The sequence below is a fragment of the Salmo trutta genome, chromosome 18 (genome assembly GCF_901001165.1).
Source record: "Salmo trutta chromosome 18, fSalTru1.1, whole genome shotgun sequence".
In the NCBI taxonomy this organism is placed as follows: Eukaryota; Metazoa; Chordata; class Actinopteri; order Salmoniformes; family Salmonidae; genus Salmo; species Salmo trutta.
Window position 1 is genome coordinate 6,796,658 of NC_042974.1, and position 20,681 is coordinate 6,817,338.

Genomic DNA, 20,681 nt, shown 5'->3' on the forward strand with positions numbered 1-20,681 from the left:
GCCTCAGCATTCATCTGCTCTCTCTCCCTCTGAGAATGACGGGGACACAATCTTCCAGCTAATGGCGGAACTCGAGTCGCACTTCATTATTTCTGCCTCATTCACCAATTCATGTTACTCCTATGACCAGAGAACACAATATTCCTTGATATTAAAGACAAAAGCCACCAATAATAACACACAAGCCTATTGATTCACTTTGTAGCGTGAGGGGATAGCCTGGGCTGGAGAGGGTGTTTTTATGGTTTGTAAATTTGCTGAACCGTTCTGAATAAAATCTTAAACATGAACTCACCCATGAAAACAGCAGCCCTTTCCTCTATTTGTTGACAGTCGCTCTCTCGTCATTGTTTAGAAATCTCCTTCAGTAACCTATCAAGCTGTGAAAGCTGCTGACACAAGCTCTGGCCAGTGGTAGGCCTATAGGTGCACTTGATTTACTCTCTGGACCTGCCGGGTAGGCGACGTTTATAACTTCTGACACATGAGATGGCTGGATGGAACATTTTGACTACCAGGTGCACAGGGAAGCTGAATCAAGTGCACTACTGCAAACAGTGCCATTTCCGCGGCCTCTGAAATGGGTTAGTCCACGGAAACAGGCGTTTATCAGACGGGTGTCTCGTACTCCATGAAAATCAATTTGCGACAGCTCGACTAAAGAGATCTCTGTCAACCAACAGCATATTGACCAAACAATCAACCAGTCGACTAAATGGGGTCAGCTCTACTGGGGATACTCCAGTAGTGGAATGGTTGGTTGTCTGATTGTGGAGAGTCTGTGAAAGCTGTCACCTAATTGGCCTGTGAGTGGAGTTTTTTTTTATGTTGAATGGCAAAGGAAAAAGTCCTAATTCTTCATATTCCTTTTGGAAGTCCTGTAGGATAACTTTGCCGATATTAACTGTGGGTGGTTGGTATTGGGGGGGAACACGCACGCCCAGCAGGAGATATGGGGTGTGACAGAACTTGTGCGTGTGACCTCAGGTTAGTTAGTCATCATAGCCTATGACCTAGTTACACTAAGAAGTTTTAGTTGTGAGGGACATAGCACAGCTCCACACTAGAGGTCGACCGATTATGATTTTTCAACGCCGATACCGATTTTATTGGAGGACCAAAAAAAGCCGATACCGATTAATCGGCATTATTATTATTTATTTTTTATATATATTTATTTATTTGTAATGACAATTACAACAATACTGAATTAACACTTATTTTAACTTAATATAATACATCAAAATCAATTTAGCCTCAAATAAATAATGAAATGTGTTCAATTTGGTTTAAATAATGCAAAACAAAGTGTTGGAGAAGAAAGTAAAAGTGCAATATGTGCCATGTAAGAAAGCTAACGTTTAAGTGCCTTGCTCAGAACATATGAAAGCTGGTGGTTCCTTTTAACATGAGTCTTCAATATTCCCAGGTAATAAGTTTTAGGTTGTAGTTATTATAGTACTATTTCTCTCTATACCATTTGTATTTCATTGACATTTGACTATTGGATGTTCTTATAGGCACTTTAGTGTTGCCAGCCTAATCTCGGGAGTTGATAGGCTTGAAGTCATAAACAGCGCTGTGCTTCAAGCATTGCGAAGAACTGCTGGCAAAGGCTGTAAAGTGCTGTTTGAATGAATGCTTACGAGCCTGCTGCTGCCTACCACCGCTCAGTCAGACTGCTCTATCAAATCATAGACATAATTATAATATAATAAACACAGAAATACGAGCCTCAGGTCATTAATATGGTCAAATCCGGAAACAATCATTTCGAAAACAAAATGTTTATTCTTTCAGTGAAATACGGAACAGTTTATAAAATAATTCCCTCAACATTTATTTCTATGGTCGTAATATTGGCAAGGCTACTTTGAAACAAGGTAAGGTATGCTTCATAAAATGACATAAAAAAAAAGTCCTGGTTTTAATCAATTACAGATGCATTATGCAGAAATTGCTCCGACATTTCCTGGTTGCTAAAATTAGAATAGTTCACCTAGTTTCAGTTTGTGACAAAACCGCTATGAAAGCTCTTTTCAATAACCAAAAATATTGCAGTTTCAGCTGGTGTACAAAACCGAAAGTAAAACGTAAGCACGGGACGCATAGAAATGGCACACACAGAACAGATCTACCATTTCTTAGACTTGCTTTCAACAAGAATGACAGATCTATAAATCACATTTCTATGTGAATTTGGTCAGTTCGCCCAAAAAAGTTAAATATCGCAGCTTTAAGTTGATGGTTAAATAGTTTAAAAATGCTGACCAGCTCAGATTCAAGGTGGGTGATGTGCAGTTAGCAACAGGCACCGTCCTTCACTCTCAGGTCTTGTGACCATTTGATCTAAACAAACCATACGTTATGGTTAATGTTCGTTATACGTTAATGTTCATTATATTTGTCAAACATGACTGACCTTTAGCCTCCATTTAAAGTTTGGCTACATTTTCTGGCACCTCTATGTCAGCATGGGTTTGGACTTGCATATTACCTTCACTTTGACCTGTAGGCTTTTTAATTTATGTAGGCCAAATGAAAAGTAGATTTGAATATTATTCCATTGTTGGCCTCTCTTATCAAGAGTAAATGTTTGATAGTGTGATTTGTGTGTGAATTATTTTGTCCATTTGGACAATTTAAATGTATATTCCTCTTGTGCACCTATTTTATGCTTTTCCCAGACAAAAATACCAGCATTAATGTCGAGCCCGGCAGAGTAAGAGTGATATTACTGAACCCATTAGCACAGAGAATTAAAAACTAACCAAGCACTTCCGCACTTCCTTTTAAGTGAAAGAAACAAAGACAAACAATTAAAACAAAGGAAGAATGCAGGGAGGGGGCACGCCTTCGCAGATTACCCTGGCTGGATGCGGGGAGGGGGCACGCCTTCGCAGATTACCCTGGCTGGATTCGGGGAGGGGGCATGCCGTCCCAGATTACCCTGGCTGGATGCGGGGAGGGGGCACGCCTTCGCAGATTACCCTGGCTGGATGCGGGGAGGGGGCACGCCTTCGTAGATTACCCTGGCTGGATTCGGGGAGGGGGCACGCCGTCCCAGATTACCCTGGCTGGATGCGGGGAGGGGGCACGCCTTCGCAGATTACCCTGGCTGGATTCAGGGAGGGGGCACGCCGTCCCAGATTACCCTGGCTGGATGCGGGGAGGGGGCACGCCTTCGCAGATTACCCTGGCTGGATTCAGGGAGGGGGCACGCCGTCCCAGATTACCCTGGCTGGATGCCGGGAGGGGGCACGCCGTCCCAGATTACCCTGGCTGGATGCGGGGAGGGGGCACGCCTTCGCAGATTACCCTGGCTGGATTCGGGGAGGGGGCATGCCGTCCCAGATTACCCTGGCTGGATTCGGGGAGGGGGCACGCCTTCGCAGATTACCCTGGCTGGATTCGGGGAGGGGGCATGCCGTCCCAGATTACCCTGGCTGGATGCCGGGAGGGGGCACGCCTTCGCAGATTACCCTGGCTGGATTCAGGGAGGGGGCACGCCGTCCCAGATTACCCTGGCTGGATGCGGGGAGGGGGCACGCCTTCGCAGATTACCCTGGCTGGATGCGGGGAGGGGGCACGCCTTCGCAGATTACCCTGGCTGGATGCCGGGAGGGGGCACGCCGTCCCAGATTACCCTGGCTGGATGCCGGGAGGGGGCACGCCGTCCCAGATTACCCTGGCTGGATGCGGGGAGGGGGCACGCCTTCGCAGATTACCCTGGCTGGATGCGGGGAGGGGGCACGCCTTCGTAGATTACCCTGGCTGGATGCGGAGAGGGGGCATGCCGTCCCAGATTACCCTGGCTGGATGCGGGGAGGGGGCATGCCGTCCCAGATTACCCTGGCTGGATGCGGGGAGGGGGCATGCCGTCCCAGATTACCCTGGCTGGATGCGGGGAGGGGGCATGCCTTCCCAGATCACCCTGGCTGGCGCAGCTTTGTCCCTCTAAAGCTTTTCAGAGGGGATTTTAATACGGTTAGAGAGGGGAGGGCGGGCGGGGGAAATTGACCCCGAGAACTAAAGCCAATAGAGATCGGGGAGAAATGGGTCCCCTAAACATCAGCAGTCTCTCCATCCATCAACTGATTCAAAGACATTCCCCCACACGTGTGTGTGTGTCACTTGATTGGGTGGAGGGGCATTGGTGGATCGCTTTCACTAATAGGAGAAATACTGGCCAAAGCCTTTCAGTGAGGGAGAAAGACACATGGAGAGGGGAGCACACACAAAGAGCCACATGGAGAGCACAGGCCCCTACTGCCCATCTGGCTGGCTCAACGCAGAGACCATAGAAAGTGGCCACCCCTGTACCCACCGACTCTTCTATACACACACTTCACTCTGTCCCCAGGGAGCAACCAATTACTTACAAACAAGACACCTGCTGCAAGACGTTGGGCTTCCAACGTGCCAGAGCAGTGTGTGTGTACGTGGCTGTGCCAGACAGGAGTCCAGATGCACCCAGTGTTTGCATATGGGTTAAATAATAGGAGGGCTGGGAGAGTAGATTCACCTGGGCTTTTACCATAGATGCACATTCCTGGAATTAGTCATTTAAAACTTTAACAGGACAAGGACAGTCATAGAATTACATATCAGAACTCAGAACTTAGTAATCGGACCTCTGTGGACATAGTGCTATTTTTCATTAGTCCTACTCCAGTCTCCTTTCCACCTCATTTAACACCGATTTACTTAGCAAAAGGCACCTCTCAACAGGTGGTCCAGGTATGACATGTCACAAGTGGGGGGGGGGGGGGGGGGGGGCTTTCCTCTTGTCCTGTATTGTTTTCCCAAGCAATGGGGGGGGGGCTGATGACCACATCAGACCAACTCCTTGAATGTCCTTCTTGAAGCTTTGCAACACTATTTTGCACAAAACATATTTGTTGTAACCTTAAAAGGAAAATCTCACCACTTTTTAACCTCATACTGTATTCATCTCCGGCACCATACCAGTGCCTACATATGCAAAAACGGATCGTTACTATAATCCGTGGTTAAAAATATAAATTACACTTTTTTCCTGTGGCACAGGGTAGGATTAAAAGTAAGAAACTGATTTTCTAAAATTGGGAGGGTATTTTCACTGCAAGTCTCTGAATCACTTTTGATCACGTTATCAGATAGAACTAACTTAATATTTTTTTCTACAAAACAGAAATGTAGTTTTTACAAATGTAGACACTGATATTGTGCTGGAAATAATGAAAATGTGACTCGTTTTTGGAAACTAGGCGCATTTCGCGCGTCTACTTCACAGGAGAGCCATTTGAACATTAACGTTTTATTTTTTTTATTATCAAAAGGTGTTTTTTTGGGGCAGAAATGCCTTCTGGAACATGTGAACTTTCATGTACCTTAACAACAAACTTGTATGACATCTGTAAATATGAATATAATTGTTAAATTATAAGCCGAGTTGGTATAGCCACAGAAAAAGTCAGCAACCTTCCCGCTAGCCATGGTTGGCTGAGATAATGAGTGGGCTGGACATTTTATTTAACCTTTATTTAACTAGGCAAGTCAGTTAAGGACAAATTCTTATATACAATGACGGTGTACCCCAGCCAAACCTTAACCCGGGCGACACTGGGCCAATTGTGCATCGCCCTATGGGACTCCAATCACAGCCAGATGTGATACAGCCCAGGATCGAACCAGGGACTGTAGTGACGCCTCTAGCACAGATGCAGTGCCTTAGACCGCTGCGCCACTCGAGAGCCAAGAGAGATGAGTTTGGATTGGTCTGCCATGTAGCACGCTTCTGTCTGTTTGAGCTGGTCGTGTGTAGTAGGTAATCCTTTTTAACGCAGCTTTTCTTGGAAAGATATCATGTAGTAGAACTGCATAAGTGCTGCTCTCTACTTTCTGGAGGACCAAGTTTTGAAATCAGTGGAATTAGAGTATGATCCCTAAGGAGATGGTGAAAACACCTGTCTCCGGATTACATCTTCAAATTAAGGGCAACCATGGCATCCTTGACAGGTGGAGAAACGTCCATCTATCATACATGGTCTAGCTAGCTACATTTTCAGATATTACACGTTTCTAATTTTGTCAGGAAGTCGTTTTCATTTCAAGTTAATGTGTACTGTTGGCTAGCTAAAGTTAGCTGGCTGGCTCGCTAGCTAACGTTATGTTACGTGTATGATTTGTGTAGTAATGTTATTCATATCTCAGAGCCATTTGCTTTGCTAGCTAACATTGAACCTGGTTGGTTCGCTACCTGCAGATTCATGCAGGGTAGTAACGGCATGAGTTGGGATTATAGTTAATTGTTTAGCTAGCTACATGTCTGAACAAAACACTCCACTATGCAAATAACCATTTCAATAGAATGTTCATGGATGTCACTGAGACAACGGTCAATAGACGTAGCTGGCTAATTCACGCTGGCTATCTACTCCGATTTCAGAGCACTCTTGTCTGTGTGTGTCAGAGCGCATAATAACTGACAAATTTACAAATGCTCAATACCTGTTGAATATGGCCGGTGTCAGCAAATGTTGGCATTTAAAGCGTAATAAATTGTTGCCAGCAGTACAGTGGCAGTAGCCAACTCTCTGGAAAAAATAACAGCCCAACCAGCTCTACTAGGGCGAGTAAAATAGTCAGAATGAGCTGTTCTCATTTGTATCTGGAAGTAGCTAGCCAGTTAGCTTGGGTGCTTGACTGCTGTTAGGACAGAACGCTCGAATCAACACTGCTCTTCGCCCAGAGCGTCCAGAGTGCGCTCTGAATGAGCCTTAAAGAGATGGACTGGGCTAAAGCTTAAGAGGGTGTGAACGATGCTGAATGGGTGTAGATAACGAAGAGCTCTCCAGTAGCTGTACAAAAACATTCAAAGGGTGTTTTCTCAAAAGACAGCATGATCATTACACAGGTGCACCTTGTGCTGGGGACAATAAAAGGCCACTAAAACGTGCAGTTTTGCCACATATGTCTCAAGTTGAGGGAGCGTGCAATTGGCATGCTGAGTGCAGGAAAATCCACCAGAGCTGTTTCTCTACCATAAGCCGTCTCATTGTTTTAGAGTACGGCCAACCGGCCTCACAACCACAGACCACGTGTAACCACGCCAGCCCAGGACATCAACATCCGGCTTCTTCACCTGCGGGATCGTCTGAGACCACCCACTCGGACAGCTGATGAAACGGAGGAGTATTTCGGTCTGTAATAAAACCCTTGTGGGGGATAAACTCATTCCGATTCACCCATGACTGCGTGGCCACAGACGACTCCAACACCATTATCAAGTTTGCTGATGTCACGGAGGTGGTAGGCCTGATCACCAGCAACGACGAGTCAGCATACAGAGAGGTCTGTGACCTGGCAGTGTGGTGCCAGAACAACAACCTCTTCAACGTCAGTAGACAAGATGGTGCCGATAGAGATGGCAGCTTCGCTTCAAGTCCTTAGGAACTGAGTAATGTTTTAATGTATTATTTCTTACATTGCTAGCCCAGAAAACCTTAAGTGTTATTACATACAGCTGGGAAGAACTACTGGATATCAGAGAGAAGTCAACTTACCAGCACAACCAGCAATACAACCAGGAATGTGACTTTCCCAAAGCGGATCCTTTGTCTGGACCTCACAGAGCATTTGAACTGAACAAACATTTAAATCCAAGATGGCGTAGCAGTCAGACGTCTTTGTCCTGTCGTGTCCCTTGTATATATCTTTTTCTTCGCATATCTTTAAAAATATTTTCCTAAATCTCAACTTCAAAATACTCTCCTGCAACCCGTCTCGCCCAATGTGGCGTGGATCAGTTTATTTATTTTTTTATAAAGTATTTCAATTTACTTCGGATCTGGAATCCCTCAACTGAAGCTAGCCAGCTAACTACCTACCAGCTATCAGTCAGCAAACCATTGCTAGCGGTCATCAGCTAACCTTTAGCTCGGAAAGCTCTCGCCAGTTCGAACAACGTGACTCAAACCAGAACAAAGATATTTTTTTCCCATATCCCTGGATTCCCACCGCAAACTCTGAACATTTTCATCTTGATCTTTGCAACTAGCTAACCGCAATCCCGGGTGACTACTCCTGGCTAGCGTTTCCATCCCGGAGCAAGCACCAATTAGCCTGAAGCTAGCCCGGCCAGGGCTCCTGTGCTTCCACCGAAGCCCACTCCTGGGCTACAATATCCGGACCCATTCTATTGCCGGTACGGGGCACGGAACCCCGCCGATCCTCTACGACTGGAATACCGATATAATCTGCCTGAGGATTCCAACAGGCCCCTCAGGCGCGACGTCCGCTGAAGGCCCATTCTGCTAACCGCGACCTGTTAGCTACTTGGAACCCTACTAATTCCACGACTGGTCGACCACCATCGTATCGACGCCACCGCACGAAGAGGCAAAAACAGACTTTTCCCCCATCGCGACGTCCCCCAAAGGCTAAATGCTAGCTTGCTTGCCCCGGTCTGCTAACTGCTAGCCCCGGTCTGCTAACTGCTAGCTTGTTAGCAACGGCCTATTAACTGTCTGAATCGCAGTGTCCCCAGTCAGCCCAACCACTCACTGGACCCATATGTTCACTTGGCTATGCATGCCTCTCTCTAATATCAATATGCCTCGTCCATTACTGTCCTGGTTAGTGATTACTGTCTTATTTCACTGTAGAGCCTCTAGCCCTGCTCAATATGCCTTAACCAACCATGTTGTTCCACCTCCTACATATGCGATGACATCACCTGGTTTAAACTTTGTCTGTACACTATGCCTTGAATCTATGCTATCGTGCCCAGAAACCTGCTCCTTTTGCTCTCTGTTCCGAACGTGCTAGACGGCCAGTTTGTATTGCCTTTAGCCGTACCCTTATCCTACTTCTCCTCTGTTCCTCTGGTGATGTGGAGGTTAATCCAGGTCCTGCAGTGCCTAGCTCCACTCCCACTCCCCAGGTGCTCTCATTTGTTGACTTCTGTAACTGTAAAAGCCTTGGTTTCATGCATGTTAATATTGGAAGCCTACTCCCTAAGTTTGTTTTACTCACTGCTTTAGCACACTCTGCCAACCCGGATGTCTTAGCTGTGTCTGAATCCTGGCTTAGGAAAACCACCAAAAACCCTGAAATCTCCATCGCTAACTATAACATTTTCCTCCAAGATAGAACTGCCAAAGAGGGCGGTGTTAGCCTGCAAAGTTCTGTATTACTATCCAAGTCTGTACCCAAACAATTCGAGCTTCTACTTCTAAAAATTCACCTTTCCAGAAACAAGTCTCTCACTGTTGCCGCTTGCTATAGACCACCCTCTGCCCCCAGCTGTGCCCTCAATACCATATGTGAATTGATTGCCCCCCATCTATCTTCTGAGCTCGTGCTACTAGGTGACCTAAACTGGGACATGCTTAACACCCCGGCCATCCTACAAACTAAGCTTGATCCCCTCAATCTCACACAAATGATCAATGAACCTACCAGGTACAACCCCAAATCCGTAAACACGGGCACCCTCATAGATGTCATCCTAACTAACTCGCCCTCCAAATACACCTCTGCTGTTTTCAATCAAGATCTCAGCGATCACTGCCTCATTGCCTGTATCCGTAATGGGTCTGCGACCAAACGACCACCCCTCATCACTGTCAAACGCTCCCTAAAGCACTTCTGCGAGCAGGCCTTTCTAATCGACCTGGCCGGGGTATCCTGGAATGACATTGACCTCATCCCGTCAGTAGATGATGCCTGGCTATTCTTTAAAAGTGCCTTCCTCACCATCTTAAATAAGCATGCCCCATTCAAAAAAAAATTGAACTAGGAATAGATATAGTCCTTGGTTCACTCCAGACCTGTCTGCCTTTGACCAGCACAAAAACATCCTGTGGCGTTCTGCATTAGCATCAAATAGCCCCCGTGATATGCAACTTTTCATGGAAGTTAGGAACAAATATACACAGGCAGTTAGAAAAGCTAAGCCTGGCTTTTTCAAACAGAAATTTGCATCCTGTAGTACTTACTCAAAAAAGTTCTGGGACACTGTAAAGTCCATGGAGAACAAGAGCACCTCCTCTCAGTTGCCCACTGCTCTGAGGCTAGGAAACACTTATAAGCATTTCTCTACGGCTGGCCTTGTTTTCCACATGGCTACCCCTACCCCGGTCAACTGCCCAGCACCCTACACAGCAACCCGCCAAAGCCCCCACCATTTCTCCTTCACCCAAATCCAGATAGCTGATGTTCTGAAAGAGCTGCACAATCTGGACCCCTACAAATCAGCCGGGCTAGACAATCTGGACCCTCTCATTCTAAAATTATCTGCCGAAACTTTTGCAACCCCTATTTACTAGCCTGTTTAATCTCTCTTTCGTATCGTCTGAGATTCCCAAAGATTGGAAAGCTGCTGCGGTTATCCCCCTCTTCAAAGGGGGTGACACTCTAGACCCAAACTGCTACAGACCTATATCTATTCTACCCTGTCTTTTCTAAGGTCTTCGAAAGCCAAGTTAACAAACAGATTACCGATCATTTCGAATCCCACCGTACCTTCTCCGCTATGCAATCTGGTTTCCGAGCTGGTCATGGGTGCACCTCAGCCATGCTCAAGGTCCTTAACGACATCATAACCGCCATCGATAAGAGACATTACTGTGCAGCCGTATTCATCGACCTGGCCAAGGCTTTCGACTCTGTCAATCACCACATTCTTATTGGCAGACTCGACAGCCTTGGTTTCTCAAATGATTGCCTCGCCTGGTTTACCAACTACTTCTCTGATAGAGTTGAGTGTGTCAAATCGGCGGGCCTGTTGTCCGGACCTCTGGCAGTCTCTATGGGGGTGCCAAAGGGTTCAATTCTCAGGCCGACTCTCTTCTCTGTATACATCAATGATGTTGCTCTTGCTGCTGGTGATTCTCTGATCCACCTCTACGCAGACGACACCATTCTGTATACTTCTGGCCCCTCTTTGGACACTGCGTTAACTAACCTCCAGATGAGCTTCAATGCCATACAACTCTCCTTCCGTGGCCTCTAACTGCTCTTAAACACAAGTAAAACTAAATGCATGCTCTTCAACCGATCGCTGCCCCCACCTGCTCGCCCGTCCAGCATCACTACTCTGGACGGCTCTGACTTAGGTATTTGTAGTTGTCCACATATTCTATGTGTCTGGTTAGACTGTAAACTCTCCTTCCAGACTCACATTAAGCATCTCTAATCCAATATGAAATCTAGAATCGGCTTCCTATATCGCAACAAAGCATCCTTCACTCATGCTGCCAAACTTACCCTCGTAAATCGCACTATCCTACTGATCCTCGACTTCGGTGATGTCATCTTTAAAATAGCCTCAAACACTCTACTCAACAAATTGGATGCAGTCTATCACAGTGCCATCAGTTTTGTCACCAAAGCCTCATACACTACCCACCATTGTGACCTGTACGCTCTCGTTGGTTGGCCCTTGCTTCATACTCGTCACCAAACCCACTGGCTACAGGTTATCTACAAGTCTCTGCTAGGTAAAGCCCCGCCTTAGCAGCACCCACCCATAGCACACGCTCCAGCAGGTATATCTCCCTGGTCACCCCCAAAGCCAATTCCTCCTTTGGTCGTCTTTCCTTCCAGTTCTCTGCTGCCAATGACTGGAACGAACTGCAAAAATCTCTGAAGCTGGAGACTCATATCTACCTCACTAGCTTTAACCTCTCTAGGATATATGGGACGGTAGCATCCCATCTCGCCAACAGCCAGTGAAATAGCAGAGCGCCAAATTCAAAACAACAAAAATCTCAGAATTCAAATTTCTCAGACATACAAGTATTATACACCATTTTGAAGATAATATTCTCATTAATCCAACCACATTGTCCGATTTCAAAAAGGCTTTACGGCGAAAGCATAGCATAAGATTGTTAGGACAGCACCTAGACAAGAAAAACCACACAGCCATTTTCCAAGCAAGGAGAGGCGTCACAAAAACCAGAAATGCAGCTAAAATTAATCACTAACCTTTGATCTTCATCAGATGACACTCCCAGCACTCAATGTTACAAAATACATGTATGTTTGGTTCGATAAAGTTCATATTTATATCCATAAACCCCATTTTACATTGGCGCGTGATGTTCAGAAAATGTATTCCCACCAATTTACAAAAATACTCATCATAAACGTTGATCAAATTTACAACAGTTATTGAAAGAATTATAGATACACTTCTCCTTAATGCAACCACTATGTCAGATTTTAAAAAAGCTTTACGGCGAAAGCACATTTTAATATTCTGAGTACAGAGCTCACCCATCAAAGCACGCTATACAGTTACCCGCCAAGTTCTGGAGTCAACTAAACTCAGAATTAGTATTATAAATCTTCACTTACCTTTGCTGATCTTTGTCGGAATGCACTCCCAGGACTCCCACATCCACAAGAAATGTTTGTTTTGTTCGATAAACTCCATATTTATGTCCAAATACCTCCGTTTTGTTCGCGCGTTCAGATCACTAATCCAAAGGCATTACCGTACTTCGAAGCATGTCAACCGTTGTTTAAAATCAATTTTTATGCTATTTTTCTCGTAAAAATGCGATAATATTCCGACCGGGAGTCGTTGTATCCGTTCAAAGACGAAAGAATAAAAACATGGGGTCGTCTCGTGCACGAGCCTGAGTCCCATTGTCCGCTGATAGACCACTTAGCAAATGCGCTAATGCTTTTCAGCCAGGGCCTGGAATTACGTCATTCAGCTTTTTCCCGGGTTCAGAGAGCCTATGGGAGCCGTAGGAAGTGTCACGTCATGCCAGAGATCCCCTGTTTTTGTTAGAGATGATCAATAAGGCCATGAAATGGTCAGAGAGAGCGCTTCCTGTTTGGAATCTTCTCAGGTTTTGGCCTGCCAAATGAGTTATGTTATACTCACAGACACCATTCAAACAGTTTTAGAAACTTTGGAGTGTTTTCTATCCAAAGCTAATAATTATATGCATATTCTAGTTTCTGGGCAGGAGTAATAATCAGATTAAATCGGGTACGTTTTTTTTATCCGGCCGTGAAAATACTGCCCCCTAGCCATAAGAGGTTAAATAAGACCAAAAAGGAAAACAATTTTTCATGAAGTTTTATGATATAGCCAATTTTTACTTTGTGGCTGTGGTAACCAGTGACAGGCCTAAGTGGTTATGTCCTTTCTTCTGAAATGTGCACTTGTTCACTTCACTCTCCTTCACGGATTTAACAGCATAGGATTCTAAGTATCGGCTGGAGGGAGTTATTTTTGTCCATGATTGTTATATTTCCCAGTTGTTAAATCCATTCAAGAAAGTGTGGAAGCAGAAGGGTCGGGAGACAACCCTACAGAGGGGTACTATTTGCTCTCTTCAGGCTGTAAACCAGCAGGGAGGTTTACCTAGTAGTGAAATGTGAATCCCCGTAACTTATTCAGGGCTCCAGACTAATATTTGCTCAGGGTCAGACAATTCTAATACATTTGAGTTATCTTATAATGTGCTATGCTTTATTAAGAGGTGTAATATAGATTACTAAGATGTAACACATTTATTGAATACCATCTAACATGTCCAAGCAGGAATGCATGATTCAAAATATTTTGATATGAATCCTAATCCAGTGATTGTCATGAATTTTGGACAATTAGGCAATTGTTTTTGTTATATTACTGTCAAAATATGCACTAATAAGGCTTTTAAATACGGAGCGAGCGAAATTGCGCATTGGCCATTGCAAGTGCACTTGGTCTCCATTGTACATGATTTAAAAACATTTTTTTTTAGGACATTACATTTAATCAAGGCCCAGAGGGGTGTGGTATATGGCTAAGAGTTGTTGTAAGGTGGAACGTGGAATGCCTGGGACATATTCCATAAACCCTGAAGTGCCTTATTGCATTTATAAATTGGTTACCGAAATAATTAGAACAGTAAACAAGTAATTTTGCATCATACCCGTGGCATATTGTCTTTATATACCAGGTCTTTCAGCATTCAGGGCTTGAACCACCTGGTTTATAATTAGAGTTAGCGATCTAGCTAATGTGTTTTGAGTTTCCACTTCCTCAGGTGGTGAATTAGCATCAATTGAATAAGGCCTATCTTGACTGTAAAAAAGTATGCTTTGAGCTCAGTAATGATTGTTGAGAAATAAACATTATACCTATATATAGCTGAGACCCTCTTAATGTGGATGACTAGTTGCACCCCACCCCCCCACACACAATTGCTTTTTGGGATGTTCTACAATCACAAGGGGCACACGAGGGTGGAGAGAGTGAGTCTTAATCATTACATTGGCAGAGCAGACACTTTTATTACACGGATCATGAGGATAATACTGTTTCACAAATTCAGGATTTTATCCGCTTAAAAAAAAATGGGACGTTTGAGGTGACCAGGTAGAATGTGTAGCTCGCACCAGTGTGACCATTTTAAAATGTTTTACTCTCACAGCCAAACCAAATGGTTGCATTTTTCGGTGTCTGGCCGTCTGCGGTACATAGCCTACACATCATTGCTACTGTTGGGGGAGCTGAAGGAAGCAGCCAGCCAGTAAGGCTCCAGACAGACATCTGATATGCTATAGCAAATATGGTGCCGTTCCCGATGTAGTGCTATAATAAGGAATATGGGGAAATATCAGACACCGTCATGTTTACATCTCTAAGGTAAACTATGAACACCCACAACAGTCCATTATCCTGTCTGTCTGGCCCTCTGTGGTCATACAGCCTTGGTTCTGTTGGAGGCAGTGGAGGCTGCATCCCGGCAGGCTCCAGACTAGACGGACGTCCTAGTCAAACCACTCATTATCAGTCAGATGTACCTAGAGCAGGTAGTCAGTCTGGCTGCAGTTAAAGGAATAGTTTGACATTTTGTCAATTAAGCCATTTGTCTACTACCCAGAGTCAGATGATCTCATGGATACCATTTGTATGTCTCTGTGTGCAGTTTGAAGGTAGTTTCGCTAGCCATTGCTAGCTAGCATTAGCACAATGACTGGAAGTCTATGGGAGCAGCTAGCATGCTACTAATTTCCAAAACTCTCGCATATCCCTTTAAGTGGAGAGCAAACCCACTGCATGAGAATAGATTGGCTGGCTGCCTGCCATGGATAGGCCTACACCTGGATTGGATAAATAGGAAATATTGCCAACTGTAGTAATGTACATATCATCAACTTTCAGATTTCTTTCTCTCTGACCACACCCCTCATTTCCTCCATAGGACGTTTTCCGTTGGAGACACTAGATTTGTTTTCATAGAATCCCTACTAAACAACTCTACTCTTGTCCCGTAGGCAGGCCAATCCCTCAAAATATGGTTTGGTGCATCAGAACTGCGAGGTGGAAGAGTTGTGGGACAAGCGCAGCAAGGAAGAGGAAGCTCTGCACAGCACGTCTCCCCCCTGCACCCCCCGGCAGATGAAACGCATGTCGGGGAAACACCAGAAGAACCGCCAAGGTCAGGGAAGGTCGGCTAGACGCTCTCCTAACAAGGGTAAGTTAGGGGGTTAAAATGTGGTCAGATGTAGAGAGGACAGGGGGGTAGTGTGGTAAACATGTCACGCAAACGCCAGAGGAACAGCCAGGGCAAGTCAACTGGACGCTCTCATAACAAGGGTAAGAGAGAAATAAACATTAGATAAACCCACTCTACCTGTTAGGGTAACTGCAACCAACATAGTGGCCCGAATTTGGAATGAGCCAGTAGCAGTGAGTAAAAGAACCATAACGTGGATTTTCTTGACAAGTAAAGGTTCTAGAATTAGTATTGATTTTCCACTCTCTCTCTGGATTTCAGCAGACAAGCAGATGTCCCCCTCCAGCCCATCCCAGCTCCAGAGAGAGAGGCAGCCCAACCCCAACAGGATCAGAGAAGGGGCCGAGCGAGACCAAGACAAAGACCCCCACCTCCAGCCCCCGGAGGCCGGGCAACATAACTACAAGTTGGGCAAGAAACAGACCGACCCTTCTGAGGGGATCCAAATAAACAAACAAGTAAAGAAACAAAGCGAGGATCAACAACACAGCTACAAACAGGGTCAAAAACAACGCGCCACCCTGCGTTCCAGCGAGAGAGACCACAAGAAGACCTTCCACGGTTCCTTCATGCTGGACCCGCTCACCAAGACCTCCAGCCCCTTCGGTGGAGGCTCAGCCCTCAACATGGACCCCAGGAAACCCTACCTGTCGTTGGGCTGCGGCAGCGGCAAGCTCCTGGTCACTATGCCCCACTCCATGGCCCACCGCACGCACCGCCAGACGTCCCGTACAGACTGCCCTGCTGATAGACTCAAGTTCTTTGAGACGCTGAGGTTGTTATTGAAGCTGACATCCATGTCGTCCAAGAAGAAGGAGAAGGAGCAGCGCGGCCTGGAGAACACCGCCTTCATGGCCCAGAACAATGATGTATTTATTCACTGACTTATTTACATGTTTGTTTATTCACTTATTTATGCATACTGGTGTATTTTTATCTCGCTCTCTCTCCAACACCCAGGTGGTGTGGCTGGAGCTCCAGGCGTGGCACGCGAGACGCTCCGTCAACGACCAGGACCTGTTCCTGTTCACAGCTCGTCAGGCCATCCCAGATATCATCCACGAGGTCCTCCACTTCAAGGTTAACTACCACAGCCTGAGCCCCAGCACCGTAGGCCTTGGGCAACCTGGCCTGCGGACGGGGGTAGGAGTGGGAGTACCAGGGGCATCTCTAGACCAGGGGGCCCAGAGGACTCTATTGTTCACAGAGTCAGGCTGTGGAGGTCCAGGCCAGGTGCCCAAGCAGAGGTCTCCAACCCAGGGCTCAGAGACTGTTTCTGGGGAGGAAGGAGACTCTAACCAGCCTGCTGCTGATGGAGCTCCAGAGACTAACCACGCTGTTTCAGTTGACCCGTGGGGCTTCAGCGCCAACCCCTCCTCGGCGGTAGACGCAGCGGCCCCCCTGGGTTCCGGGGTGGGGTACAGGGAACACCTCCAGCGCCAGCGGCTGGCTTTCGAGCAGGTCAAACGGGTGATGGAGCTCCTAGAGTCAGTAGAGGCTTTGTACCCGTCCCTGCAGACCCTCCAGAAGGACTATGAGAAGTATGCGGCCAGGGACTTCCAGGGCAGGGTGCAGGCACTCTGTCTCTGGCTCAACATCACACAGGTATGGTGAGGGATGGAGGAGGGTTTTACTCTATGCACATTCAAAGTATACCAGAGCTGGGCAATGGGAACGGGATTGTCCTCTCAATGGCAAAGCAATCCCTTTTTTCTCTCTTCTGTGGTCCTAGGTGGCTCAGTTGGTAAAGCAGGGTGCTTGCAACACCAGGATCATGGGTTTGACCATTATGTCAAAATGTAACCAATGGGTGTGAATTTTTTTTGTATAAAAGCGTCTGGTAAGTGGCATATATTTGTTATTATATTAGGATCTGAACCAGAAGCTGCGTGTCATGGCCACTGTCCTTGGCCTCCGGGACCTCTCCCGTATCGGCTGGCCCGTCTTCGAGATCCCCTCGCCACGCTGTTCCCACGGCAATGACGACGAGGATAAAGACGAGAACGACTCCACGGCAACCTTCATCGCCGGCGACAGCGACGGAGAGGACCGGGACCTAGTGGTGGAGGATGGGGGAACGGACGAGCCCCAAGGGATCGAGACGATGGGAGAGCTCTTCCCCTGTTTGACTCCTAAATTCCCCCACTTACTATCCAAAGACAAATTCCTCCCAGCGGCCGGGACTGGGACTATAGAGGTGGTGTCAGGGGGAACGGGGACAGGGGGGATATACTGTCCCACAGCCATCTACAGACCCTTTGTAGATAAGGCCTTGAAACAGATGGGGCTGAGGAAACTGATCCTGAGGCTACACAAGCTGATGGACCCCTCCCTCCAGAGGTCCCGGGCAGCCCTGCTCAGCCACATGCCTGCACAGGAGGTAAGAGAGCGAGAGCTGCCATATTGTTTTAATGTGGTTTTATACAGGAAAAGATTACATACGAGTAGGCTTTGATGGTATCCAGATTGTCATACCTTCATACTGACCTTGTGCCAAACCGGGATATTCGGTAATACTGGCACTGAACACGAGGCGCTTTTTTCAAACCCAACTGATGTTCTGTTATCCGAAGGTTCGCAGTGCTAACGAGTACATATAAAATCACATAGAGAATGCTAACAAGCCCATTGCGAACATTTTCTACTGTCTCTGAACTAAAGTATTTGTAGGACAGACATCCCAGCTCATACAAGTAACTCAAAACGGCTACTCAGTTTGCTGCGCACACAAAACAAATATTAGACCGCAAGGCTCTTGATTCAGGAGGGGATTCTCTGCTCTTACTAAGCGAAGCTTGATTTTGGAAGAAGCTAAGCACTTCGCTAACTAGCTACTAAATTAGCAAACTAATGGACAACACTTAGGCTTCTACTTCCAGCTTATACATACTATATACATTTTACAATAGTTTTATTTTGTTTGGTGTTAGTCCTGGCCTTCTGCTAACCTTCACCTCTCCCATATATTTCTGATGTCCATCCAGTTTGATTTCTATTTGCCATATATTTTTTAACTGTGCTATAACACAAAAGTTCTGAACCTATATACATTTTACACACAGTACATTTCAGACAGACATCTTAACTATTAAGTTAACTATCTGGCAAACATTTATACTGAACAAAAATATAAACGCAACATGCAACCATTTCAAAGATTTTACTGAGTAAGGAAATATAAGGAAATCAGTCAATTGAAATAAATTCATTAGGCCCTAATCTGTGCATTTCACATGACTGGGAAGGGGCGCAGGCATGGGTGGGGAGCCAGGCCCAGCCAATCAGAATGAGTTTTTCCCCACAAAAGGGCTTCATTACAGACAGATACTCTTCAGTTTCATCAGCTGTCCGGGTGGCTGGTCTCAGACAATCCCGCAGGAGAAGAAGCCGGATGTGGAGGTCCTGGGCTGGCGTGTTTACACGTGGTCTGCGGTTGTGAGGCCGGGTGAACATTCAATTCTCTGGCAGCAGCTCTGGTGGACATTCCTGCAGTCAGCATGCCAATTGCACGCTCTCTCAACTTGAGACATCTGTGGCATTGTGTTGTGACAAACCTGCACATTTTAGAGTGGCCTTTTGTTGCCCCCAGCACAAGGTGCACCTGTGTAATGATCATGCTGTTTTAATCAGCTTCTCGATATGCCGCACCTGTCAGGTGGATGGAATATCTTGCTTAGGAGGAATGCTCAACAACAGGGATATAAACAAATTTGTGCACATCATTTGAGAGAAATTAGCTTTTTGTGAATATGGAAAATGTCCAGGATCTTTCATTTCAGCTCCTGAAACATGGGACCAACACTTTACATGTTGCGTTTATATTTTTGTTCAGTATAGTTGTGAGTTCCATACTTGAACTACATCACCTGACGCGTGCTGTACAACAGTGAGTGACTCACAAGGCTCCGGTCTCTTGTCATTGTGTGCTTGTAAACAAACACCACGTGATTGGGGACTACCGGTAAGTTTCATAATTAAACATTTCACCGGTCACAATGTTTAATGCAATCATCTTTATCTCCTAACACGTTGAACAAGTTGACTTCAGGTATTTACTTAGAAAGTAGATGGGTTCGGTTAAACCTTGATCACACCGATAGTGTCATTGCGCAAAATGGTACGCAGCATGATCTGGATATTTGTACAACAAAAGTCAAAAATTCACCTCCTGCTACCATTTGTCAAGCCGTCTATGCATACAGTTTGACACATACATTAGATAAATCTAACATATGCACCACACAGAACGCACTGCAACTGCCTCTGCAATGCAATGCTGCAAGGCAAACGCAGTGTTCCATTGGAAACTAATGTACTTCTGGTGTACCGAAATGCAATGATACTGTCGGTGTGATGGAGGCGTTAGGGTTTAGGGTAGCGATGTCCCAAGGATCCTGGGGACATCGCTACATAAGCTCACAGAACGAGACTGCCAAGTGCTGAAATAGGTAGCCCGTACAAATCGTCTGTCCTCGGTTGCAGCGCTTACTAACGAGTTCCAAACTGCCTATGGAAGCAACGTCAGCGCAAGAACTGTTCGTCGGGAGCTTCATGAAATGGGTTTCCATAGCCGAGCAGCCACACACAAGCCTATCACCATGCACAATGCATGTTATACTAGCTAAGTGCTCTCTCAGCTGTGACTGGTCCATGTGTTATACTAGCTAAGTGCTCTCAGCTGTGACTGGTCCATGTGTTATACTAGCTAAGTGCTCTCTCAGCTGTGACTGGTCCATGTGTTATACTAGCTAAGTGCTCTCTCAGCTGTGACTGGTCCATGTGTTATACTAGCTAAGTGCTCTCTCAGCTGTGACTGGTCCATGTGTTATACTAGCTAAGTGCTCTCTCAGCTGTGACTGGTCCATGTGTTATACTAGCTAAGTGCTCTCTCAGCTGTGACTGGTCCATGTGTTATACTAGCTAAGTGCTCTCTCAGCTGTGACTGGTCCATGTGTTATACTAGCTAAGTGCTCTCTCAGCTGTGACTGGTCCATGTGTTATACTAGCTAAGTGCTCTCTCAGCTGTGACTGGTCCATGTGTTATACTAGCTAAGTGCTCTCTCAGCTGTGACTGGTCCATGTGTTATACTAGCTAAGTGCTCTCTCAGCTGTGACTGGTCCATGTGTTATACTAGCTAAGTGCTCTCAGCTGTGACTGGTCCA

At 46.0% G+C, this 20,681-nt stretch overlaps 1 protein-coding gene across 4 annotated transcripts in view; it reads left to right on the top strand.

Moving 5' to 3' along the window:
- The window catches only part of LOC115152798 (mitogen-activated protein kinase kinase kinase 4), a 61,049-nt gene that overhangs the window by 12,256 nt on the left and 28,112 nt on the right, over positions 1–20,681 (top strand). For 3 of the 4 annotated variants that reach the window (XM_029697603.1, XM_029697605.1, XM_029697606.1), the window contains exons 2-5: positions 15,277–15,476; positions 15,780–16,387; positions 16,479–17,123; positions 17,389–17,898. In XM_029697603.1, coding sequence (XP_029553463.1) covers positions 15,277–15,476; positions 15,780–16,387; positions 16,479–17,123; positions 17,389–17,898 — 1,963 coding nt within the window. The remainder of the gene's footprint in view (positions 1–15,276; positions 15,477–15,779; positions 16,388–16,478; positions 17,124–17,388; positions 17,899–20,681) is intronic. The other variant, XM_029697604.1, reaches the window with a different exon arrangement.